This window comes from Enoplosus armatus, chromosome 10 (genome assembly GCF_043641665.1).
Source record: "Enoplosus armatus isolate fEnoArm2 chromosome 10, fEnoArm2.hap1, whole genome shotgun sequence".
NCBI lineage: Eukaryota > Metazoa > Chordata > Actinopteri > Centrarchiformes > Enoplosidae > Enoplosus > Enoplosus armatus.
In genome coordinates this window covers 18,440,138-18,467,528 of record NC_092189.1, presented here as the reverse complement: position 1 = coordinate 18,467,528, position 27,391 = coordinate 18,440,138, and the positions used below count along the sequence as shown (strand labels likewise).

General features: G+C 40.8%; 1 protein-coding gene across 1 annotated transcript in view; it reads left to right on the top strand.

Annotated features, from left to right (window-relative positions):
* slit3 (slit homolog 3 (Drosophila)) overlaps nt 1-27,391 on the top strand; it is a 225,444-nt gene that overhangs the window by 99,402 nt on the left and 98,651 nt on the right. The window contains exon 5 of the mRNA XM_070912750.1: nt 21,684-21,755. Within this exon, the coding sequence (XP_070768851.1) occupies nt 21,684-21,755 (72 nt within the window). The remainder of the gene's footprint in view (nt 1-21,683; nt 21,756-27,391) is intronic.

The window sequence follows — 27,391 nt, the reverse complement described above, 5'->3', positions numbered from 1 at the left end:
GACATATTTAAGATACAAAATGCAATACTAAACATTTATTTTTGTCACTTTGGCAGAGTGTGCTGGTGTTAGCTCAGTCGTTTGAGTCTCTGCGTTGACCCGTGGTAATGCATTAATACAATGTATTCATCTTGTTATCAAATTAGTGAACTGATCAACCACCAATCTTGAATCATTTGAGCCTTAATATACTCTCTTTCTCCCCCTTTTTTATAGTTTGCTACTTTCTTTAGGTGCACTCACATACATAGACATAGCACCCTCAAATATTCTCAAATACACACACACACACACACACACACACACACACACACAGTCACATTCAGTGAAGTGAGAATAGGGGAGGAGGGGTGACCTCAGTTGATAATCCAGTACAATGCACCTGGTTATGATGTAAATGGATCATATATCCTTACAGTTAATCATACACTCCAGGACACTATGTGTGCATGTGTGTGTGTGTGTGTGCCAGCTGTAGGACACGAGCAGAGTGGAGGTCATTCATTCATTTTCTATGAACACACACGATAACCTTCCAACTTCCTCTCTCCTCTCTTTTCATCCTCTCTTCTTTCATTATTCTTTCTCCTCATTTCTTTTCCTCCCTCTTTTTTTCCTCACTTCATCTGTTCCTTTCAGTGTATGTGCTTTTTTTATACTCCTCCTCTCCTTTCTTTACCTCTCCTGTCCTTTCCTCTGTCCCCATCTCCACCTCCTTTTCTTACCTCCTCTTTCTTACTGCCATATCCCTTCCTCTCTCCTCCTGCCCTGGCTGCTTCCTTTTCCTTCCTGAGGGCCCCCCCTATGCTCCACCCGGGGCTGTTTGTTTGAATATGCTCCTCAGCGCAGCATGCATGTAAATCAAGCCTACCTCATGATGTCATGATCACTGAGGTCACCTCAGAGGGAGGCTGGCTGGAACTCCTCACTCTCAAAGCGGCATTTTTCACAGTGTGTGTCCTTCTAGCTATTCAGATTACTGTATGGGGGCAGGCACACACCATGTCACAGAGCGCAGTGGGACTCATATAGCCAGTGCAGTAGTTTGTCATTGTAGCAATTTACCTCTGTCTGTCTAACGCTCAGCCGGTCCACTTAACCCTCCCAACCTCTGTGTAAGTGACACTGAGTGTTTAATCGGCCCCAGAGGATACTTGCTGGGCCGTGTTGTTAAAAAAGAAGAAGTATATCTGCAATGTAAGGAAATTAATTGTCCACTGGGCAAAATGGTCAAATGCTTGCAACTGGTCCGCTTAAACTCCACAACTTCTCCCTCGGTGGTGCTCAGCGTTGAGGTGGACCACCTTGTGTACACTAGCTACATGCTGTATTTGGTGAACCGACCCTTTAAGAAGCAGACTTCAGTTTCTTATTGAATTAAATGATCCAATGCTTCACTTGTCCCCCGAAAACCGCACACTCTGTCTCAGGTTAAGCGTTCAAGTGCTCTCTTGTTTGACACAAATGATATTTGGGGAGTTATGGGTTTAGAGATGGACTTTTATTGAACCACCTACGTAAGGTACACTAATTCAGAGGGTCCACTTAACCTATTCAAACGTGCCATTTAGCACCAATTAACATTTAGATGGGGTGATTTATTAATGTCTTTTGTGTGTGTGTGTGTGTGTGTGTGTGTGTGTGTGTGTGTGTTTTATAATCTTACCTCCCCCTCCTCTCCTTCTGTCTCTCCCTCTTTCTCTCTGTCCTCCCATATTTTCTCTAACAGGTCAAACCTGGCTGGCCTGCCCATTTCTCTGCATCACTCTTTCCTGCCGCGCCCTGCCCCCCCCCCATCTTTCTTTTTTCTCTACCAGCCCATTGAGACTTGACACAGGGATCGTATATTTGATTAGTGTCTACATGGCCGATGGCGCCACATGTCATCTCAGTGGCTTTGTACCTTTAGCCTGTCTGGGAGGAGAGCGTTTACACTCACACACAGACAAATAAATACAGGGAGATGTGTGTGCTCACAAACACAAATTAAAAATTGCGCACTAAGTTAATTGCAACTTAGTGATTAAGTTGGTAGACATGAATTTTCATTTTATTTTATGTACTTTATTTTATATTTTATGTATGTATTATGTACTTCAGGAGCAGTGCAGGAGAGAGGCTCATCGGCTACAGAATTATACCACCTCCCGAAACATTTTGTAAAAGATGCATATATCACCTTCTACAAACTATAATAAATATTTACCTGCAGCGCTGGAAAGAATCTCTGTTGCTGCAACATTTGCTTTTGAGCTTGATGCTCAAAATATGGCATGAAGCGTTGTATCTGAACAGGGTGGAAGTGGTGTCTGGTATTGACTGTGTCGCTGTTAGTGAGACTGACTGTTCATTTCCTTCCTCTCTGTCAATGAGAGGGACAGATAGCATCAGTAGACCAAACGAGCACACACACACACACACACACACACACACAGAAGTTCAGACATGCAAACACCCACTGACACTCACACACATAAAGACTAGGGTGTAATACATCGCTTGTAGGTGTGGGTTGCGAAGGGATTTCCTCTCTTTGGCACAGCGGTCACACTTGGTAGATATTTGAGTCAAGATAACAGCGTGTGTGTGTGAATGTGTGTATATGCGAGTTCTCAGGAAGCGGTGTCCTGTTCGACATGTTTCTCTCTCACTGATTTGATTGAGGAAGAGAGATAATGAACGAAGTTTTGCTACCACTTCCTGGAAATACCCAATAGACTCTACGCTGTCCAGGTGCACACACACATACACACGCTGTTGGAGAGGTTAATTACTTTCTAAATAAGCATAGAACTGTTTAATGTCATTATCTATATCTATCTATCTATATATATATATATATATATATATATATATATATATAGATGAAATGTTGCTGCTTGTGCAATTTATCATACTTTGCCTGCAAGATTTTTTTTAATTTACAATAATTAGACATACAAGCGTCCTCATAGAGCCACTTCTGTAATTACCTTATTAACTCTAATATACTGCATTTTAATTTAACCCCATTTATCTCTGTAATTGTAGCTGATATGTTCAATTTCTTTTGCAATTTATTTATGTAGTGCTGATTCCATTACAACCCTACACACACACACACACACACACTTACAGAGACAAACACACCCACAATGATGTGAGATGCCGCGTGCTTCCACTGGAACTGAACATGAAGTCCAACAGATTCTTCAAGATAGATTTATTTGTTTCATAACTTTTCCATGACAAGACGACAGATCTCGACAATGAAGTGTTTATCAACAAAACTGCGGCTTGTGCCGTGTTTGTTTTTGTTGTTGTCATGGTGACGTGGGATTGCTAAAAGAAAAGAGAAGAAGAGGAATGGCGTGAGGAAATGGCCTTACACAGATGCAGCTTATCCTGAACAGTTCAGTTTCTAACAGTTCTGGGTCTTTATTACTGAGAACATTGTTCACTATCATGTTTGCTTGTTGTGCGCTTGTCTGTTTCGAATTTACTCTCTTGTGTTGTATTGTAGTTTCTACCTCTGATTTCTAGAAGGTCATGTGCTGTTAAGATATATCAAAGTAATAACATAAGACACCGTCATATAAGTGTAATATTACAAGATGTCTTTTGTGCCAGTTGATGGCCAACTGGCATAACACAATAGCTATTCAGTCTGTCCCCAGTTGACTGGATGTTGTAAACAGTGTTAGTGGTGAGTCTTTCCTGGGAAAGCCCTTGTAAGGTAAGTAATTCATTTCATGGCTTCAGCAGCAGCAACAGTTCATTGAACAAAAATTCAAAAGCGGTCCACTTACCGAAACCTCAGCAGAACATTTAAGGGAAAAGTCATGGCCACAGTGATTAAGAATTTAATGAGTGTGAATTTTAAGAGCCACCTTCTGGATTATACTTCATGTTCTACATCAAAAATGGACAACATCACAGATTACTACTTTAATGTGTCATCTACATTTTATATACTACAAATCTTTTACCGGGAAGATCGTTTGCAGCTCAGATATTGAGGATCTCCTCTGCGCCACGAGATGGGTAGACTAGATTGATGGAGGGAGCTATAATGAGATAATACGAACCTAATTTTTTTTAGTAGAGGGAGGCAGAAGAGGAGTAGATGGAGGAATAAATGGATGGATGGACGAGAGAAAGGGAGGTGCAGGAAGAGTAAGGTAAAGCTCGGTTGCTTGTTCAGTATAAGGAAAGACAAAACTGAACATGGAGTGAAAGATGATAAGGGATGATGTGGTGACAAGAATAGGACTTAGAGTAGTAAAAGATATAAGATATATGAGAGGATAAGAAAAGGAGGTGAAAGAGGGACAGAGGGAGGTGTGGAAGAAGGGATGAAAAAGAAGGTAGAGGAGTCGAGTCCCCTACTGAGATCTCATTTCCAGCTGTCTGATAATGCTGCTCTTCTTCGGCCCTAATCTCTACATGGAGGAAATGAGAAACACACACACACACACACACACACTTACACCCCCAGAAACACCCTCTTGAGTATCTGTGCAAATACACACAAGTGTACACAAAACACACACGTATAGATTTAAAGACAATATTACACACAGACACACTGACTAGGAAACACATGTTTGAAGTCTGTACACAAAAACATACAGCAGAATGCTAACACAGTAGAAATGTAAACATGACAATATATCTACAGACATGTATTTTCCCTACACAACCTTTGTGCCGCTCACACACACAAGCGCACACACATATTCCCTGCTGGGAGCCTATTAGCTTCTTGGTGTCACGGAGTGAGCAGAGGATAATGATTCTCAGATCCCTCCAGTATCTGTCTTTCTTCTTTGTAGAGAGAAGAAAGACAGACACTGCGGACGGACTGACACACGTAAAGGAAAAGAGGATAGACTGAGAGGACACACAACAGGTGTGGACAAAGAAGAAATGCAGATATCCCTTTTCTTTTCCATTTTCCCCTCTCTGTGCCAACTCTGCCTTTCATCAGTCTGCTTAATGAACGTGTCAGTTTGATTCATGTCCGGCAATGACAAATTTGGAGGGCATTAAATGGGGGATAGGGACATTACGCAGTGCTACATTTGAATTGTTTTCAGTGTACGCAAGTTAATGAAACATGTAATATAAGTGACAACAGGTTCAAATGCAAAGACACAAGATTCATTTACTCTCTCCCGCTCTGTCGTGTCCTAATTCCTAATTTATGCAACCAGAAGAATCTTTATTCCTGTCAGACATGCTCAAATCACCTCTGAAAATAGGCCATGTGTGTTCTTGTGGGTGCAGTTAACAGGTGTGTGTGTGTGTTCACCTGGGTGGGAAATGGTGATTATTCACTTTTCTTCACAGATAAAGATGATGTTTATAAGGAAAATGCATCCGATAATTTCTTCAAAGAAGGGGTAATCCTGTCTCTGAGTGCCAGTGATCTGCAGGTGTTGATGTTGATGAGCAGGAGGAGTGTGTGATAGTGATCTGAATGCACTGATTGTGCTGAGAAGAAACGCAGAAGAAGCATTACAGCGCCATCTTCTGTCTGGAAAACCCTTTTGGTCTCTTCTGCCAGGCAAGGTGCTCTGGTGCAGGCGGCCTACCTGCTGGGTGGGGTTTGAGCTCCATCGGGCGGCTTTCTGTCCTGTGTATTCTTTTCTTTTCTACGTGAATATTGAACAGCAGTAGATATTGCTATGTTCATCTAAAGAAAGTATTTATTGCAAGCTTGCCTATTCAAATGAGAGAAACATAGATTTATTTTGTAATTTATTCAGTAACTGTGCTTTTGACCCTTTCTCTTTCCTCATCTGCTTTCCCTCAGCTGTAACATCCAACACTGTAATGACTATTTGATTGCTGCGGCATGCCGTAGACTTGACTGAGTAAAAGAACGCGGTATTCAAACTGTACATTACCTCATAAACGCACGGGCCACTACAGAGTTTCAGTGTAATTTGGTGTAATTGTCTGAGCTGCAGTGTAATGTTGCATCTGTGTTTTCTTTTACTGACCTGTGAATCAAATGGCTAAACACAAGACGTTGCAGCTTGACACTGTATCTCGCTGCTGTTCAGTATCGTTGCCAACATAATGGTCGGCTTTCGTCTAACTTTGATTTATAGGGAGTTTGGACTTATTTTTCTACACTCTTGGGGACCTGGGTGAAAAGTGTATTTTGGGGAGAAGCAATGTCCTTCTTTATAGCTATCGACTGTGAAAGTGGTTATTTAAGAGTTAGAGTTACATTTAATGTGTTTAAGTTAAAGTTTCTTTGAGGTAAAGGGCTGTGAAGAAATGCAGTCAGTGGACAGGCTTACAGTAATACACTAATGCACCAAAACAATATGCTGTGTGTTGTATGTTTTGGACCTCTTAGCTAGTTGTTGTGTGTTGATGCCGTAGCTTAGATACTGTAATTTGCAGAGCCGGGGTCCTGTTTACTATCAAGATAATGGAGTTGCCATGTGGCTCTGCTCTGTTTGTGTTGCTCATAGCAGATTGTTGAGGTTTTGGTGCAGTTTCACAGGGTGTCTGGATTTCCAACCCGTGTAGGAGTTTACCACCATGGCCCAAGGTTCAATTTCCAACTACAGATTGTGTTTGTAAACTGAAATAATCACAGACACATGAGTCATAAAAATGATTTTAAACAATATGATATGATACAGTAGAATACAATAAACCCCGACAGTCTGACAGCCACTTTCCTCACTGCAGAGCGGGCCACCCAGCCTGAATGAGGTGAGTTTACTTTGCTTTCACTGGAGAGTTTCAATATTATCAGATGATCTACATGAAGAGGTTGTGATTTTGACATTTGAAAAAAAACTGACACGCACTTTAGAAAAGAATAGATTGACAGCATATGATTTAAAGATTGTATTTCCAAAAGGGAGTAGATGACTCACATTCTAGATTGGCAACTATGATTTTGTTGATAAATCATCATATGCTCTTTTAGCAGCCCATCAAGAAGCATTGCTGCGTTACAATGCTGCAAAACCACATGCTGCCTGCAACTAACAATTGTTTTCATCGACAATTAACTTGTTGATTATTTTCTCAATTAATCTGTTAAGTTTGATATGTAAGACATCAGAATACATTGAAAAATACCCATCACAGTATCCCGGAGCACAGTGTAACTTCTTCAAATGTCTTGTTTTGTCCAACCGACCAAAAGCCCCAAATATTTACTTTACTATAACTTAAGACAAAGAAAAGCAGCTAATTCATGTAAGAAACTGAAGCCAGAAAATATTTGGCATTTTTGCTTGAATAATTACTCGATCAATTATCAAAATACTTGTCAAATAAATTTCAATGAATTGACTAATTGTTCCAGCTCTAATGCTGTCCTCTATCTACAAAAAAATACAACTCCATTGTTCAGAAAGGGGCTTTGTGTATCACACACACACACACACACACACACACACACACACACACACACACACAGCTCCTCGCAGGATGCACATACTGTTCATCTTCAGCATGGGTGGCCCCAGTTGAAAAAAAAAGCACCATCAGATATCTCACAGAAAATGTAAATAGATGATGAAATATAAAAAATGTAAGTATGTTTATTTTCTGTCGAAGCTCTTTGGAGTGGTTGTAATGCGGTTGTCAGCCATTTTGTTGAGGTAAAGGCATAAAGTTGTGAAATTAGTCCGTCTTGTAAAGACTGGTGTAGTTTTATCCTGGAAAACATTAACAGTCCGGGGCAATTACCTCTCAATGGCTGCCTTCTGCAGAGTGTGTGGGTGTGTAAGAACTTGTCTGTGTATGTGTGTGTGTGTGTGCGTGTGTGTGTGGTAGAGAGCAACGATGAGGATGGTGTGGATGTTTGCGTTGTTACGCATACGTCATGTATGGAGTGTGTGCAAACTCTGCCCATCTGCATGTGAGTGTGTATTAGAGAGAGAGGGAGGGAGAGAGCATTTTGTGCACCATGTGATAGCAATATGTGCTGATTGTGCTCTCCTGGGCCCTGCCCTCCCAATGCCTCCACCCTAGGTTATTTCTCTAACACACACACACACACACACACACACCACACTCTAAACTCACCTACCATCTTTTCACTACGCCCTTGACCTTTGTTTTTTTCTCTCTCCGCATTCTCGTTCTCTCCTCTTTTATTGTTGCATTTTTCTCTCTTCCTTTGTTCTGTATTGTGTTCTTCTCCTCATCTTCCTCTCTAAGCTTCTTCTTTACACTCTAATCTCGCCTCTTTTCTTCTACTCTTCTCATCCTCCTCATTCTTTCACCATGGTTTCTTTAATGTCCTCTTTTTGTCATTGTCCGTTAGTTCTGCATTTCTTCATTAATTTCTTTCCTTTCCTTTCAGCTCTCTACTTTGTCTTAGCCTCCCATCCTCCTCTGTCATTCCTCCTACTGATCTCTTCTTCTTCTACTCCTCCTTGTTCCTCTCTCCCCCTTTTGTCTTCTCTGTCCTCCCTGCCCTCCATCCATTTCTCCGTCCTAAACCTTCATCCCTGCCTTTGCTGTCCTTTCCCTTCTTCATCTTCTTTCCCTCCTACTCCTCCCCTTCCTCTTCCCTCCATCACCCTCCCTTCCCAGCCCACGCCCCCCTCTCCATTAGCAGATTAGATTTAGTCCCATAATGCCGCTGGGCACCATGATTTTACCGGCTCTCATTACTCCTAAATCATCTTTTCCTTCCCTCTCTCTCTCTCTCTCGCTCTCTCACCTCCCAACTACAATATGCAAACACACACTTCTACACACACATGCTCACACACACACCATATGCTATATGCCAAGGCCTGCGCACCGTAACACCCCTGAATTAGCGGTAGAGCTGGTGATTTGTGATGCAGTGTGATTGGATGGGAGGGGAGAATTTGGTTCAATTTCTGTCTGTCCGCATCCATCCTTTATTCCTCTCCATATATTCCCCTGGGGCATGAATGATTTTCATATCACAACGTTTGAGGCGGACTACATTCGCTGCCATGCTGTTACACAAGGTGTTTTAGAGCAGAAATTTCTGGAATGAAGAAATGGTGCAATACAATTTTTGAAGGACAGGTCGTTTCTTCTTTTTCTTTTTTTTGCCATGTACAGTAACTGATTGGAGAAAAAAAGACAGGTGTGAAAGGGGTGAAAAGACATACAGGCAGAGATGGAGAAAAAAAAAGCCCCGAAAGAGCCGGTTTTATTTATGCATGGGTGAGAGCGAGCAAGCAGCCATTAGTTCAGAGTGTTCATCATTCCCGTTGTGTCAGCGTCTTATCGTTTATTATGGCAGCGGGTGAGTTAGCTGTAGTTTTACCCTATGTGACAAAACTGCTGATCACCACGTCCATTTTAATCATGCCACGACAGCTTCAAGCACATTTACAACATTCATCTACATGCTGCGCTGAATGCACCATATATTAAATACCATCACGTACCAAGATAATACGCAGTCTATTTGCATTTGAGGCATATTGGCCTAGAATAAAATTAACGGAAATGGAACAAATATTAACATGAAGGAGAAACAAACAAACAAACCCTAGATTTTCATTTAAAAATGACTTCAGATTAATTATATAGTGTTTTTGAGTTTCACAAGGCTTTCCTTGCACTAGATGTACAGTTATGTGTGCGACATGATCAGATGGTCATATTTAGATTATCTATCATATTGTGTTCATGATTTATTCATTTCATGTTTTCAGGGTACAGTGGTGTCATTTTTTCCACTGAGACCTTTAGAGTTTTGATGAAAACTGGGCAAAAAATGTCCTACCTTTTCCTTGTTGGAAACCGTAAAACCTTAACACTGCTGAAAAAAAACAGAATCACTGTCATACGTTGCAGTTTCTCAATAGTGACCAGATGTTAAACCCAATTTACTTTTTCTCCTTCTCTTTTTTAACCCTCGTCTGACCAGACGAATTAACTAAAAATCCATTTCCTGCACCTGTCCTATTTTCTCTAAACCACAGAGAAAGCCTGTTGGAGAGGAACAATAGCGCAGAATCTGGATCCACTCAATCTAATCTCTCAGCCTTAATGGGCACTGCTGTTTTTCGGACACACCCTGCAACACACACACACACACACACACACACACACACACACATACATGCATGAACAGAAACACATGCATGGAAGTGAATGTGGTTGCAGGCATGATAACATTTATTCTACCAGTACACAAACACTCAAGTTGTCTTACAGGTAGACCCTGACAGTCTCAACAAGGAAATGGATACAGTCGAAGGCATACACACAAACATTTATAAACACACACACACACTCACAGAGATCCCTCTCTTCCAGTTAGCCCTGACATTAGCCACTTGCTGTTTCTAACTGGATCATGGGGCTTACTAAAGAGATTAGGGCCTAGAGACGGCATAGCAACCACACACACACCCTCACATACACACAGATGTACACAAAAGTGCTTTCTCTCTCCCTGGTTGTCTCTTTTATTCTTTTCGCTTTCTCCGTCTCCCTAACTTCTGTCTTTCTGTATCTCTCTCTCTCTCTCTCACACACACACACACACACACACACACACACTCAACACACACTCGCTCTCACTCAACCAGACAGGCCCTCAGGCTAAGAAGACAGCAGCCAGTAGCCATTGTGGAAGACAGTCTGTCAGAGGAATTAGCCTACCACTGCATAGGAAAGGAGGATGACAGTCTGCTCTGTTAGCTATCACAATCACTTTATTTCACCAAGTACACTCAGACAGATACAGCCATTGTAAAAGCCTCTTTTTCTTTCTGTGCATTTGCTTCAGTACTGCGTTACGAAACACCAAAGAAGAATGTTGAGAAAAGCCTAATTTATAGTGCTTAGTTTTATACTTTAATAATTTCCAACTGCTCTTGAAGTATGCTGGGTGGGCCACATGACTGTCGATGTTGTACAGAATCTATTCAGGATTGAAAACTACACTAATTCAACTAATTGACATTTTAGTGCCACTAATTGTAAGTCTATGATATCATTCATTTTCCTATTTCCTTTAACATGTGATTTTGTTTTGCTGGTTGCCAGATTGTTTTTATAGCTAAACAATGTTGCCAGTTGGCATTTAAGCTAATATTTAGTTTCTTCATAGTTAACTCTTAGCAAAGCAATTGGTGTATTTTGTTTCAAAAACTACATCCCGTCTCCCCAGAGTCATAATTTAAACAAACCAGAACAACTCGAATGTCTGTTTAGGATAAACATCAATGAGTCTGGAAAAGCATTCCTCATAACTTCATACTTTTCCTCACAATCATCAAGTTTACTGCATCAAAGGTTGTTTGCTGTCTGCCATGTTTGCAGCAGAAACAGGAACTGTTTAAATCCACTGATTTAATGGTGCAAATATACCTCACAAGAGATATTTGCTGTGTGTTGAAAACCTTTGAACGTATGAGCAAAAAGACAAACAATTTAAAATTGTGTTTAACTCTTAGTGAAATGTTTCATAGAAAGTGGTCTAGATGTATAGTATCACCTAAATGCCAAATCATGGCATATCTGAGTAGCCTGTTGAAAAAAGCCAAAAGTTCAAAGGGTTAAATTCCTTTTGTCATGACGTTTTAATGCTAGAGCACCATTGTGGTGCTAATTGTAGTACTGACTGTACCTCCAAAAGAGGAACAATTATTAGTAAACAATATTCAGATATTTAGTAGCAGGCAATTTTCAGATCAGCTTTCACAGTCTCATGTTACATAATGAGATTTTGAGTAAAGAAACTTTGTTTGCACACAAGGGACTACGTCAACCTTTACAAGGGAGCACATGTCATCATAGGCTCACAGGATCCCTTACGTCTTGCTGTGCTCAGACTCACATTTGCCCACATCTCACCCTCAGTTGTATTCTTCTCTCAGCATCATGAAAGGCCACGCAGCTATTTGCCAAACACAGAAACAACAAAGGCTCGCTGCGTTTCTTTTCTCTTCTCTTTCGTACACACACACTGCCTCATTTTATCTCACGCACATCCTCTCTCTGCTTGTCTTTCACTGCTATACCCTTAGACAAAAAACACCACACATACACATATACAATCTCTCTCTAACCCCTGAGCACCGTCGAGGCACCTGCACTGTTCTGTTCTGTTTCTGTGCTAAAAGTTAATTGGCCCACCGGCAAAATGGCCTGCAGTAACCTTGACAACGCTGACCTGCTGAGAGACGAATCAGAACTCAGAGAGATACCTTACATATATACACACACACACACACACACAACATACACATACACAGGGTATGCACACAGACAATCTCAACGACAAGATTGTACGAGGCTGAGTACTGAACATGCAGTACACAGTATTTGATATGGACAAACACCCAAAACGCACATAAACAGCAGTGCATATTCACTGCCATGCGTGTGTGTTCATAGGAGCACTCCCTCTCTGCAGCACACATACACACACACACACACACACACACACTTCCAGCAGTCCCCCTTTTTCTGTCCAATCTGCTAATTTGCGGTGTATTATTTATGGGTGCTGAGGTGCTCCCCAGATGCTTATAAAGGTAAAACGCCACAGTCAGCTTCTTTATTCACACTTCCTCCCCTCTCCCTCTCTCCATACCTCATCCTTCTATCCTTTACTCAAATCTACCTTTCTCTTTACCATTGGCTCACTGTCCTTCCTTCCTGTGCATTCTTCCCACCTTCTGTACTCTACTTCTCTTCTTCAATGTTTCCTTTCATCCTTCCTTCCTACTTTTTCCCGTCACCAGTTCACCCCCATCACCTGCCAGCTTTATATCCCCTCCTCATTACTTCACCTCGCCTCCTGTCGACCCCTGTCTTTCCTCTCCTCGTGCCTCCTTCCTCCTTTTAGTCTCTCTAACAACCCATCTTCTTCAAAACACGTCCATCTCTCCTTCCATGATGGCGATTCAGAGTCAAACAGGGGTTGTCGGGTTCAACCTCATTCTAATGGCCAGACTCTGCAGCAGCCATCCTCTTTTCCTACATCAACCATTTATTTATGCGCTTAAAGGCTTGCCCAGCCATTTACCACACGCAATGATGGGTTTAATCATTTAGCCGGACAGGATTTATTCACGCTAAAATGATGCTCTTTGTTTGCGTGCTTTATTTTCTTTTTCAAAATTCAAAATCTCTTAATCCAATGATTTGTTTTTATTTTAACAGTTGATGAACCTTGCAGACAAGATAGGATTGACATATCAAATCAGAGGTGTAGACAACTGTGTGTGTACTAAGGGGCTCTCAAGTAGCCTTATGTTGGTTGAACAATTTCCCAAAGAACAAATCCATTTAGTCAAGGAGCTTTGGCCATTCTCAAAATGAGAATCTCCGGCCTAAATCCTCCATCACCCGTGATGCTTCAAATCCATTTCTTACAGAGGATCATTCATTACACGTGGGAGAATCCATTACCAGTTTATCTTTTTGACTGTGATGCATTGCAATTATTCCACTTAGGTGTCAATGTGTGCATAAACTCAATCATAAGTTAGTATACCTCTTCTGTTTGTTTGGCTTTATGGAAATAAAAAGAAACATTTTATCTTAGGATCAAATTTGTAATGAAAATTTACTTTGGAGTAATTGATTATTATTATTATTGATTATTATAACACACCTGATCAATTTAATCCCTTTAATAAAAATAAGCATAGACTGTAATCTGGCAGGTTTAACAGCTTTTTGCAGGTCAAGAAGCAGCATATACGTATTAGTAGTTTAACCAAAGGGTCGCCTAGGCTCCATACTCACTATAAGTAATAGGTTCAACTATTCACTGCATTTATCGATGGAGGGCAACTATCTGTTGTTGGCAGGGACACAGCCTTTCCAATATGATTTATTATTCTTCTCAAGTTTTTAAAAGATGAAGAAATCACCTAACTCCCTGCAGATGGAGCTGACATTGCATCCACTTGATGTTGCAGAGAAGATAAGATATCCCTGCTCCTTTGGTAAAATCCACTTTTTGTGATTTTCATGTTTTAATCTTAATTGAAGGATTACAAAGTCCTCTGTGAGTTGGGAAAATTCCTCAGCTTCTTTGGCTTTCAGAATCCAGGAGATAAGCCAAGAAAAACAACACTTGAAAACAGTGATATCATCTCTCGCCAAAGAGCTGTTGTCATGTCAGCAATGAATATAACAGAATGCTATTAAAGCGATTTTATCTTGCTTTCATTTAGATATGTATTATTTTTGTTTAGGCAGCTATTTTGTTCAAATTAATACATCATAATTTAAGGTTTGATTTATACTGCATGGTACTATAACATACATTTATCTCATTACTGGTAAAGCACCCTAAGTGGGCTCACAGTTAGGTTTAGTTTTATAGGACTTGGTGGAGTAGTGATAGTGATCAAGTTGTGGTTTGGTCAAGATTGCTAAGAGTGAGCATAACAGCTTGGCATTACCCTCTCTCTTAGATCTCCAATAGAAAGACAAAGAAATGTCTTTCATCTGTCTGTCGCCAATCTATCTCTCCATCCATCCCTCCATCAATTGCGCTATAGTCTGCTTCTATCTTTTCTCGCTTGCCTGTTAATCCACCCTCCACTCCCTCCATCCATCTCTCCTCTCTGTGTCCATTCTAATATCGTCTCTTGATCCTTTGCTGCTGAAGTTTTATTAGCTCCATAAATGTCCCTAAGAGCCTGCAATATCGCTTAGCTAAAGCACTAGAAGAAAAGGAAGAACTAACAAGAGAAAAAAAAGGAAAGCGAGGCAGAGTAGTAATATCGCTTAGTCCCGCGGATGACAATTCAAATAAGAAAATGTATTAAAACAAAATGGCGTCGGGGACATTAAAGTGAATTAGCCAATTACAAATGACCATGTGTGCGCCCCGCTGCCTTAACCTCTCCAACTATTTTTTTTTTCCCGATAGTAACTCATCTAAATTTGTTGGACGTCTTTCGGGCGTGGGGCCAGAAAAGCTTTTATATCCATAAAGGCCTATGGATCACAGAGAATTGCATTAAGCTGTCCAATTTAATTACAGTATCGACAAAACATAATAGATACTTACAGCCTTACGGAGAGCGATGGTTAGAGGAGGGGAAAGAGCAGGGGAGAGAAAGAAAGAGAGGGAGAGAAACAAAAAGTGCAGACAATGTCCATTTATAATGCTGATGCAGTGTATGTATCAAAGGAGGTGTTTGAGGAATGTGTGCATGTGTGTGTCTATGTAGGTGTGTCTGTAACGAAGGATTTGCAAGGACCCATGAGAGCTTTTGAGAACGTTTAGTTTGATTTAGATGCTACAGCTCCCTGTTGGCCCTGATGGCTGTTTCACTCGTATACACACACCTGTCTGCACACACACACACACACACACACACACACACACACTCACTTAGATCAGTATAATGGAGCGAGTTAGGAGAGCGGCTGTCTTGTCCTGTCCCAGCCAGCCTGGGCTGTCGTCCTCCCAGCCACCATGATCAATAGAGGGGTGCAATATTTTTATTCATAAAGCGGCCGCTTAATTAAATCACGGGGAGTGGAGCGGGGGGGGTGAACAGGGGGAGGAGGAGGAGGGATGAGGCGGGGGTTACAAGACGAAGCAAGGACACTGAGTCAAAAGACTGATGAAGAATTACAAAGACTGGAAAGAGAAAGGCAAAAAAGGGAGGGGGAGGCTGGGGGCATGGAAGGAAGACCATTCTGTGGTATACTAAAGTGCACCAGGATACAGAGGACACACTTAAAGGCAATATGTGTCTGATGGGAAATACTTTTTTGCAGCAGCATTTTCCAGTTCCTAAAAATTACATTTATTATGTCATGCAGTTTGGAAGACACGCATGCTAAAAATTATAGCGTTGAGAAGAATCAAACAAGAACTTGCAAACTTGGAAAAAGAAAATAATCTTAAGGCAAAAAAATGTGAAGTCCATTGACCATCATCAGTTATGAGCCCAAACCAATGACACAATTTGGCAATGAAAAATTACTTTAAGATGTAAAACTTAAAAAAATTTCAAGTCCTCTCTATACAGTCCCACGCTGCAGCTTTACTGTCTGCACTGCACTGCCAGCTTGTTGGATAATATATCACCCAGTTTGTTGGCACAAGTCAGAATCACTCAAGTAAAGTGACTCTGTAGCCAAGACTGGAAGACCGTGTTTGAAATGGGAAGGTTTCATTTTTGAATGCATGGAGCTATACATCTTTGGCTTTGCCAACATTTAAAGTAAGTTTTCCCAGGATAAATGAAGGTTAGTTGCTATAAGTTCCTTTTCAGCTTGCCCAATAAAAATAATGGTTAGAGTATCATATGCGAAGACTGAATTCGAGTTATTTCCACTCAGATGCTACATTGCAACAGCAACACACCTCCCTGTTTGCTGTTGTAATATAATAGTATATGTATGTTCATATGCTCATTTTTTCAATTCATGTAATATCTAAAATAAATTAGGAAAAAGTTTTAATAGGAATCGTCACGAGTTGTGAAAGAGTTATTCAGCTTTTACAGCTGCAGGAATACATTTAAACAATCTACTATCCCATTAAGACCTTTCCATGTATTTATTGTGACTTAAAGGCAGTACTTAACAGTAAGTTAAAATGGTATAAAGGACACTTTAATAGTTCCAAAGGTTACAGATACCACAGGATATTTAATCACTTCTACAGTACAGGCGGTAAGCACTGTAATACCTGCTGCATGACTTTGGTCTTACCCTACAGTAGAGTGCCTTAAAAAACAAGGGGAATATGAGCTAGCCAGCAGTCGATATTTATTACTCTCTTTATGGAACAATATTAAATGCAGTTACAGCCCCCAAGGGAGAGAAAAAGAGACAGAGAGAGAGACAGAGAGAGAGACAGAGAGAGAGAGAGAAAGTGAGATAGCGGGAGGGGTGGAAAAAGAAAGTGAGAGAAGAGGAAGAGAGACATGGAGAAGAGACGTGGAGAGGCTTGAGCTAACCATTGAAGGTCTCTCAGGTTTCAAAAAAGAAATTGTGCCCCCTCTGTCTTCCTTCTCTATCCATTCTCTTCCTCTCCTTCAATTTTCCTCCTGTTCCTGTCCTCCGCCCAGCCAAGGGTCATCTCTCTTTCTTTCTTCCATTACAGTCACTCGTCTTTTAATAAAAGACACATACTGTACATTGCCGCCCATCCACTCTCACTTGCCTGCTGTTTCTCTCATGTGGGGACACATAAATTCTACCTGACACACGGATACACACCTTTGCCGCCCTCCTTGTCATCTCTGTCTAACTGAGACCTCCTGTGATGCCATCTGACACCAAGCCATATGAAATCAAACAGGCCTGTTTCCACTCCCCTGCTTGCAGGTTAATGGTTCAGAGTGGCCCTGGCTCATATCTGGATGAGCCTGAGGGCGGATCCAACTAATATCTGGTGTCTACTGCTACGCAGAAAAAGTGTAGGGTGAGATAGCCTGGGAGAAAAGTTAATTTGGTCTGTTTGTGTGATTGAAAGAGAAAAATCAGAAGTGTGTGCACATGTTTCTGTTTTTATAGGTGCATGTGTGTTGCTGGGGCGTATGTGTGCATGTACAATGTGTGTGCGTGTGTGTGTGTAAAGGGTCAACACCAGTGTCCGAGGAGGCACAATATGGCCTGCTTAGCATTGTGTGTGTGTTTCCATGTGTGTATGTGTGTGGTAAAGGGTTAACAGTAATATCCGAAGCTGCATAGGGTGACCTGGTGAGTGTTATTATTCTCCTCACATGAATAATGGAACTTAATATGGAGGAGGTGATAGCTGGGAGCAGACACACATAAACACACCCTCACACACCAACACGTCCACCACCACCCCAGCCGAGGAGGCTCTTGCTGTCATCCTCAATCCCTCCAGACTTCTAGGGGCCACAGAGAGTCACCATGCCCAGAGAGGAGAGGCCTTGGCTGGGGAAACTCTAACCAAAGGTGGGGGGTCTCTGTGGTGAAAGGGGAAGGTCTGGAAGACATTTGGTTAAAATTCAATCAATTATACAGTACTTAGGAAGCCATGACAAACATGGAATGGATCATGGAAGACTGCTTTTTCTCCTTCTGCTGCTGCTGTTTGTTGTTCTTCTTCTTTTCTTCCTTCTCATCTTCATTTTCTCCCTCTACCCACGGATACTAAACTTAGCTTACTTTGGACGTTTGTGAACTTGTTTGTTTTGTCTCCATCCAGTTCTTGAGATCTCCCAATTCCTCAAAAGACATGCGGTTGTTTTCATAATCAGTATCACTATAATTTACAGGATTTGTCATCCTAATGGAACTGATGTATAATTCAAACAGCAACATTTGTCTCTTTAATAGAATTTTTCACAGATTAATTGCCCTCTCCCTCAAACGCTGTGGCAATAGAGGAGGACCAAAAAGGCTAAATCCAATAATTGAAATGTGGGAGCAGATTGCTTGACACTGGTGTACAAACCATCCCGCTTTCCAAATGAGCGCTGTGTTTGTGTGGTCTACCAGTGAGTGTCCTTTACAAGGATCACAAGCCAATCTCCTGTTGGTGATAGCCTTCGCTCTATTCAAAGGTCGGCAGGTATGACTCACAGAGAGATGAGAGGAAGACAACTGTTTACATGAAGACAAAACGTAGCTCTGAATGTTGAATGTGTTCAGACATAATGATAGAGTAAAGAGTTGTATTAATATCCGCCAGTACATAAGGTCACATCAAAACTGAGCCAAATGGCAGCCCGAGACATCTGCTTGAATATTAAAGGCCCTGAAAGCCTATTTTCTTAATCAGCTTCTTACTATGAGCGATGGGGTCCTACATGAACATTTTCTGCCTGTTTGCTTTTGTTGCCAGGCCACCCTCAATCAAATCTGATGAAGCAAGTTAGCCAAGGTTTTGTCAATAATCCTTAAAGACATTTTTCCCAAACTTTAACTTTGATTGTTACGCATTTAGTAATTAGTATTTGATTTTATAGAGAAATTGAAACCATGTTTTCAGGGGCTTCAAAGTGACTTTAAGACGTCATAATTTTTGCCCCTAAATGTCTTTTTCTCTGTCTGGTGAAGATGGAGGTGGTGAAATTGGTCAGCATGGTTACTAAATTCAGCCTTTTTTTGACCAGCCTTCATTCACTTTTTTCCAAATGTTTGTGACTTCCTGTGCTTTGCCTCTGTCTAGCCAGTGACTACGCCAGAATTTAGTTTTAGACAATTACAGCAAATCTACTGCATATGGCGATGGATGTTCTTCTAGGGAAAATTTGCATTGAATCCGGTTGTATTACAATAAAATGTTTTTGGTTACCAATAAAATGTTGATGAGGCATCCATCTTTTGTTTACACCTCCCAAAATGTCACCCAAACGGTAAGAGCGCTGGATGCAGCTTGGATATAAAAACATTTCCATAACCCTAAAACCAATTCCACAAACGGACAACCAGTAACCACCCGTATGATGAAAACTTCATTCAAAGCCTTGTGACATATGAGTTTTATTATGGCGGCCTAAACTGCGGACTCCTGGATCTGGTGTCAGTCACTCAGCTGGAGTCATAAAGGCCGACGGAGAGACACACAGTCTCATAATGGCTTTTATTTGACTTGGATGGCTTTCCTTCTGTTAGAAGAAATAACAAATAAATATCATAGTGGGTAAACAAAACAATAAAATATTTATTAGCCATGGAACTCCTCTGAAATATGACTTTTTAACGTTTTTTTCCCCTTTATCTTGTTCTCATTCTCCTGCTTTCTTTCTCATTTTTTGTTATCATTCTCCACTCTGTTTGTCAGCAGTCCACAGAGGGCAGGGCGGTATAAAAGAGATGCAAATCATGAAGATAAACCAGATAAAGTTATGGATATAGCAAGGCAGATAGATGGAGAGAATGATTGATAGATAATCGAGAATGATAGAGAAAGGGAGGGTGGGATAGAGAGCGATTGATAACAGCTTTGCTTTCGTATTTGCTCTGTCAACGTCACCATGGGAGCCACAAAGACAGAAAAAAAAGAAAGAAAACTGCCTTTTGAGAAAAATCCCAGACCTACCCAAAACGTGTCAAAACCTTCTAAACAAAGAGTGTAAACATGAGAAATATTTTCCGACTGTGCGGCACATTAAAATATCATACTACCATTCCTGCCTGTCAAATGTTTGCCTTTTTTGTGCTCCTTCGTTACCGCAAGTGCTGAGCAACATTTCACATGAAAGCACATATTTTCTTTGCCTAAAGAGTATACAATGCCAGGTACTTTTCCCAACAAGGCCTGGGGAGAGAAAACGAGGAATGCTCATCTCTTGTCAAACAAAAGGAATGAGCCAGAAAACACAAGGCTGAAAGGGAAACGTCCAAAACGATGAAACCTTGTTAGTTTGAGGAAATTAGTTTTCTGTTTTCCGAGCACGGCTCGCCAATTAACATTCACAGCCCTAATAAAAGTTGATTGGCTCTGGAATAATGCACAACCAATTTTCCTCCTGTGTACGTGAATGTGTGCGTGAGTGTAAATTAGACGGCGTTAGCATGTACAGTATGTATGTGAGGGTTTATGTATGCGTAACTGCATGTGTGAGTAGGTTTATTCCATGGTATATGTGTGTGTGGGCGCGCGTGTGTGTGCGATTGACCAATGAGAGGCAGCACTTCTTAACTGCGTGACAGGAAAATGTTATGAATATGGTTGGTACATAATTACCTTTCTCCACAGAGAGGTTGGCTGATTTCCACGCTGTGTACTGTATGTGTGTGTGTGTGTGTGTGTCAAGGTCAAACAGAAAAGTCCAAAATGAGGTCTGCTCTGTTGTGTGTGTTGACTGTCTAACATGCGTGGTCATGTATTTGTGTGCCTGCCGCTGATTGGCTTTGTTAGCACATGTGTGTTCAGTATGCAATAGTGTGTGTGTGTGTGTGTGTGTGTGTGTGTGTGTGTGTGCGTATCCAGCTCAGGCCTGACTGGCAGGAATATAGGGTGATTAGCTTGTCTGATATTTCATACCTCGCTCTCTCTTTCTCTAATTACATTGTGCTTTCTGAACCTGGTTTGCCTGCCAGGCCTTCTCCCCAACAAACAACACTAATAGAGTTAAGGCCAGACCGTCGTGTCATGTCAAAAATCATTTGGCTCATATCGGTATTCATTACGGGGGAAGGGGGGGGGGGGCTGCCCGTTGTTCAGTGTGTGTGTTAAAGACAAAGAGACAAAGAGTCATTATTGAGAGGGAGAAAACATGTTGCTTGATGATGGTATTAAAATGTGTGTTTGTGTGTGTGTCGGTTTCTCTGAATAGATGTGATTGCTTCATTTTTCTGCTGGAGCAACGCTGCTGCGCTGTTGGAGAGCTTAACTTAGACAAAAAAAATGTTTTACTTTAAAAACATCCAAAACACACACACTCCATTAATCACACACACACACACACACACACACACACACACACACACACACACTTCAAGGCAGTAGATGGACTCATGCCAGCAGTATTTCTGATTGTTCCGTTTGTCTTTGAAGCTCTTTGGACGAAATTGTTCCACTGATCATAAATGTCATATCATCCTTCCCCTCTCTCCCTCTCTCCATCTCTGTCTCCTTCCTTGCCTTTGTACTGTAATTGGCTCTGTGTGTGTGTGTGTGTGTGTGTGTGTGTGTGTGTGGCATATCAAATGTTTGTGGTTTTGTTTATCATTTGACTCCATATATCTTTGAGTGCTTGGAATACCTCAACTAATGTCACTCTCTCTCTTTCTCCCGCTGTCTCCAGAGACCTCAGCGAGAACCAGATTCAGGCCGTTCCGAGGAAAGCTTTCAGAGGAATCACAAGTGTCAAGAACCTGTAAGCACAATTACTCTATTACTTTTCCATCATCTTTCTTCGTCCAAGCTCACCCATCTTGTTTCCCGGCACCTCTTTCTTTTGAATTCCGTGTTTTGTGTTATTGAGCCCAGTTTTTTATCATTATTATTATCTCACATAAAACGTTTATCCCAATTGCTGCTGCAGTTTATTTCAATGTTTCCCTTGAACGTCACTGACCAGCCGGTGGCTCAGTTAGTACAGACTCGTGCTGTTTGAACCCTCCAGTAACTTTATTTAAAGTTCTGGTAGAGATCCCAAAGTTTTCAGCCATTCCAATTTTATGGAAAATGTGTATGATATGGTCTATGGTATTAGTATTTCACTCAGTGTAAACAAAGGTATGTATGAAATAACATGATTTTATCATTATTATTATTATCATTTTCCAACATTAAAACTATGTAAGGGGGGCAAAGGGGGAAACTGTATGTCAAGGATAATACATTTGATAATAATACACAACCTGTATCTATGGTGTTCATATTGTAAATTTTATCGCAAAGAAATGGAGGAAATTATTGTTAGATATGGCATCAAAACTTAATTATGTGTCACAGATTTGGTTTAGATTAAGTTGTACCGAAAGTGCTAGATTTTCACTTACAAATGAAACACCTTATTTCCATCTTCCCTGCACCTCCTCATTCTATGTAGCATTCTGCTTTTCATCACTTCTCCCTGCCCTCCTCCCTTTTCCTCCTCCCCATATTCCCACTTTTCTCATCTTGGTCTTCATTCTCCTCTCTTCCTGTCCAGAGAGGTTTTGTCCTCACGTCAAGCGGTCAATACCTCCCCTGTCATTTATTCATGACGTCCTAATCACCAATAGTGTGATCAATATGCTGCCTAATCAATGCTTCTCATCAATAACGGCTGATCAATCCGTCCGTATGCTGCATAGGGAACTACCAGACAGACTCTTGGGGATAAACAATGTCCTCAATGTGGAAGAGTTCAATATAGAGTTAGAAAGAACAGAATAGAATAAAACAGAATAGAATAGTTTTAAGTCCAAAGACCAGAGGCTGGTTGTGGTTGTGTAGGACATTTCAGGTTTGTAACAGTATGGGAAAATAAAGCTGGATAATTCTGAAAAAAAAAAAATAGCAGATTTGCTCGACAAATCTTCTCTGTGTAAATTAAAATTTGCTGTTGTGTTTTATCAGCCATGACTGACATGACGGAGGAAAGGACGGGAGAATTGGATAGAAAAACCGAGCAGAGCATAATAACTACAAGATGCAAAAAGATAATAACCCATCCTTCTGGATGCTCCCCAAGCCTTATTTTGCTACTAGAGCTGCTGACTGGCAGGAGAACAAACCAAACAATCTTGTTTGGCTAAATGAGAGTGAAAGAAAAAGAGAGAGAGGAGACAGAGAGTAAGGGGCTGATCTTAATATACAGATTGTCTGTAGTAGTGATTTTGTTGCAATGTGAACAAATAATAATAGGCATTTTTTTAACACATGGCATGTGTGGGAAGACTGCATGCACATTGGGTAAATTAAATGAGATAAAAAGTTCACAAAAAATGATTTTAACTTAGAAAGAAATGAATCATCATTGCAATCACTGATGCAAAGATGGGTCATATTTGATTGCACGCAAACTGTATCTGTCATATTTATCCACTGGACGAGTGCTAGATGAAAATAAATCATCATTTATTTAATTCTATTATGCCAATGAAGATCATGCAATATGAATGAAGGCTCCAGAACAGTTAACAAAATAAAACTTGAAATATTTTTCTTAGCTGCTGTTTACAATTCCAAGAATGAACTGTGAAACTCAGCTTTTAAGTCTACATGGGTGAGAACTCCTTAAAGTGCTGGAAATTTGAACGTCTGCTGATGAAGATCATGTGATATATCAAAAGATCCAGAACAGCTACTAAATGCACCTTGTGGTGAGATTGTTCTAATCTTATGTTTTTATCCTAGTTTTGTATAGCTGACCGGTGCTGCTAATTGGTATCCAACCTTGTTAGTAGTGAGTCTAACAGTGATTAAATTACTTTAGAGATTATTTTAGTGTCCTTTTTCCTTTTCTGTAGTTATATGTTATTTTGTACCCCACTTGTGTACATAAAACAAGTGTTTTCTCAACACAAAAGTAATGACTTCAGATAGATTCTTACCAACAAAGAACTCACTGGATTTCTGGGCCTGGGTCTGGGTTGGCACAGTCATCACAATATTTCATCCCACTGCTTAATTACAACAGCTACTTGAATTTATTTCCAGCACATCCGTATAATCAGCCAAATACACGTATCACCTTAAAATGTGAACTAATTTGTCCTTGAATTGTTAAGATCTATGTGTTTCTAGCACTTTTTCATTGGGCAATCTGTGAAATGATTAATATGCATCTTGCTACAGATCAGTAAATCAGAGTTAGGCTACAGGCAAATGTGCTCTCCTGGTTAGTTTCCTCTCCCGAGCATGATGTAAGTTCAATATGGCCGCCAAAGTCCACAGAAGATTATTACTTTTAAGTTTAATGGACCTGGAAGTGCCTGTACTGTGTGTGTGTGTGTGTGTGTGTTTGTGTGTATGTAAGTGAGTGAGTGTCAGTTCTCATGGCTGGGCTCCAAACCTTTGAGTTCAGGTTGGCCTCTGATCATCTAATCCACTCTCACTTCTCACATCGGACACAATCCAAACTAAACGCTACGCACCACCTTTCCTCTTTCACCTTAGACCCACTCAAGTATTTCACGACCATCTGAAGTTCAGTGCTAGAAAACAACCAACTGCAGAGCAAATCACAACCTGGTTGCAATGTTACAGCACCTTGCATGTTGATATGATGTATCTAACCTGTATTTAACCAGTATTTTGCAGTATATTTTAACAAACATTTACACCTGAGAGCTGCCCAGTATAACCACAGTCCCCTATGGTTGTCCAACTTAGCAGATCCAACGTACAGTAGCTGAAATTCAATATGAGTCTCCAGACTTTGCACATTAGACATATTCCATTCTAAAATGCTGCACCCTGCCCTTACCTTTTTAACACCAGACTCTCTCTTCTAACACTCTCTCTTCACTTTCTGCCAAAGCCGTAAAGTCATATCAATCAAATTTGACGGTAAAATTGTCTCTTCCCCCGTTAAAATGTTTTGCACTAAATTGCTTTGACCTACAAAGTGAATCATTTCACTTTTTTTTTTGCCAAAATTAGGAGTGACTCAGGCATATAAAGATCATTCATTTCTTCCTCTTCCTTTTTAGACGTTTTACAGCGCCTCCTCCTCCTCTTCCTCCTCCTCCTCCCTATTCTTCCCTATTTCTCCTCTTGTATCACTTTCCCCTTTCCTCCCTTCTCTGTCCTGCATCACATCTCGCTCTCTCCCTTCATCTTTCATCACATCTTCATCCTCCATCCTTCCTACCAACAATTTTACTCTCCCGTAATCCTTCATTCTTCATCTTGTTTCTCTTATCCCATCATCTGTCTGTCAGTCTTTTGTCTTTCCTACCTCTTTCTCTCTTGATCTTTCTGGCTCAATTCCTCTTTCTTCCCTTTTATTCTGCTCTCCATTCAGTCCACCCTCTATCTTTCTCTCCATCCCTACTCCCCATCTTCCCTCCACTCCTCCCTCCTTTTTCACCATCCCTCCATCCCTTTCTTCCTTCAATATTTACTTCTTTTCCCTTTTTCACCCCCCTCCATCCCTCCATCCCTCCCTCCATTAGACAAGGTGACTCCTGCAGTAAAAGGCTCCAACCCTCCATTATACCACAGAGTAAAAAAAACTTCATGACATTCTGTCCCTGGTGGACACAGCATTGATTTTCTCGTATGTCTCTCTCTCCCTCTTACTCTCTGTCTCTCCCCACCGCTCGCACCTTCCCCTCTGTCTCTCTCACTGCCTCTTTGCCTCTCTCACTCACTCTAAATCTATGTCTCTCTCCCTTTCTGTCTCACTCGCTCTGTTTCTCAGAGGGCAAGGTCTCTCTCTCTCTCTCTCTCTCTCAGTTGTTCCCTTTCATGCTGCCTAGTGGCTAGCATCGAATTGTACGCCATTTATTGCACTTCTCTCTCTCTCTCACACACACACACACACACACACACAAACATATTCATGGACCCTTTCGACCCCACTATCAGATTGACTGCTTTGCTGAAACTGCCAAGAACCTGGCAAATACGATTACTGTAGGCTTCTGCTAACCTAAGGAGACAGGTATATGCCATACATCTGTGCGTAGGTGTTTGTGTGTGTACGTTTGCGCTTCCCTATACATTGTGCTGACTGCTGGTCCTGTCATTCCCCTAAACTCGAACTGTCAGTCAAACTACAGATGATAAAGGTAAATGTAGAGTTAGAATGGATAGAAAGCACTGCGCCAACATTCCTGTAGTACACTCTGTGTTTTATCTACTGCACGTCATATTCTGGATGCTTATTTTATCGTATCTAATCTTATCTAATCAGATTTTCTATAATCCAATCTCTTTCTCATCGCGTCGTGTCGTGTTGTCTTGTCTGGCCTTGCCAGGAAAGTCATCATGTTAACCACACCGGTGAATTTCCGACAACGTGGCATCTAACACCTCCGCTTTCTTTGCTGCTCCTGCCCTTAAAACAAAGTCTGGACGAAAAGCGAAAAACAAGACGCCATAGAATTGCTCACTTTTTCCAACTAATCTGTTTCAAGTGTGATCACTGATGGGAAGTTTCCTCTGCTCACAGGAAGTGACAAGTTAAAAATTAAGGGAGAAATACAAAAGTAGCTCCTAAACATTCTTAGGGTTGTTTCAATGATATAAAGATATGTTTTAAAAAAATGTTTTGTCTAAAAGCGACACTCACAATAACATTCACCCCCTTGTGCCAATTTTCCAAGGACATTGGTGAGTTCATTGAAGTAAATAAAATCAAACAACTCACAAGACCTTGCTGAAATGGACGGTGTGACAACTCATTCAATTCAATTCAAATTGTATTCATCCCTTGGGGTGCAATTTGAAGCAAGCTGGTTTGCAAACATAACAACATAAAATCACGACAAACAATTAATTCACACACTTAAATGTGATGTAAAAATGCTAAATATATTCACATAACGATAAAAATCAAATAAAAGCCGAGAGTAAAATGTAGTGAGCAATCATTAAAAAAAAAGTAAAAAACTATCAAATTCGCTAGCAAACATTTACTGACTTATTTGGATGGTGTCCTACCAACAGCCACAAACAAAAGCTGAATAACCTTCATAAATCTTTTACATCTGACATGCAGATACATTTGATACATCATAATATGAGATTCTGTCAGACTACTATGTAAACCTACTTTCTTGAGACCTATATTAAGGTTATACTACAATAGTCAGAAGTTAGCTACTGAAAAGCTTTCTGCTTACAGTGCAGAGGGACAGAGAAGCATGCATGAATGTGATCAACTACAGATACTGTATGTGTACAGTTGTAGTCACGCTTAAATCCCAACATATGTGAGTCACTCATGCTGGGAGGCATATTGCTGTAGTTGGATTACAGAGAAGCATGGATGCATCAGATAAGGGACAGCTGTTTCATATGCCCTCACATTACACCTCAGTGCCCACACGGACACATCTTTTATCTTCTGCA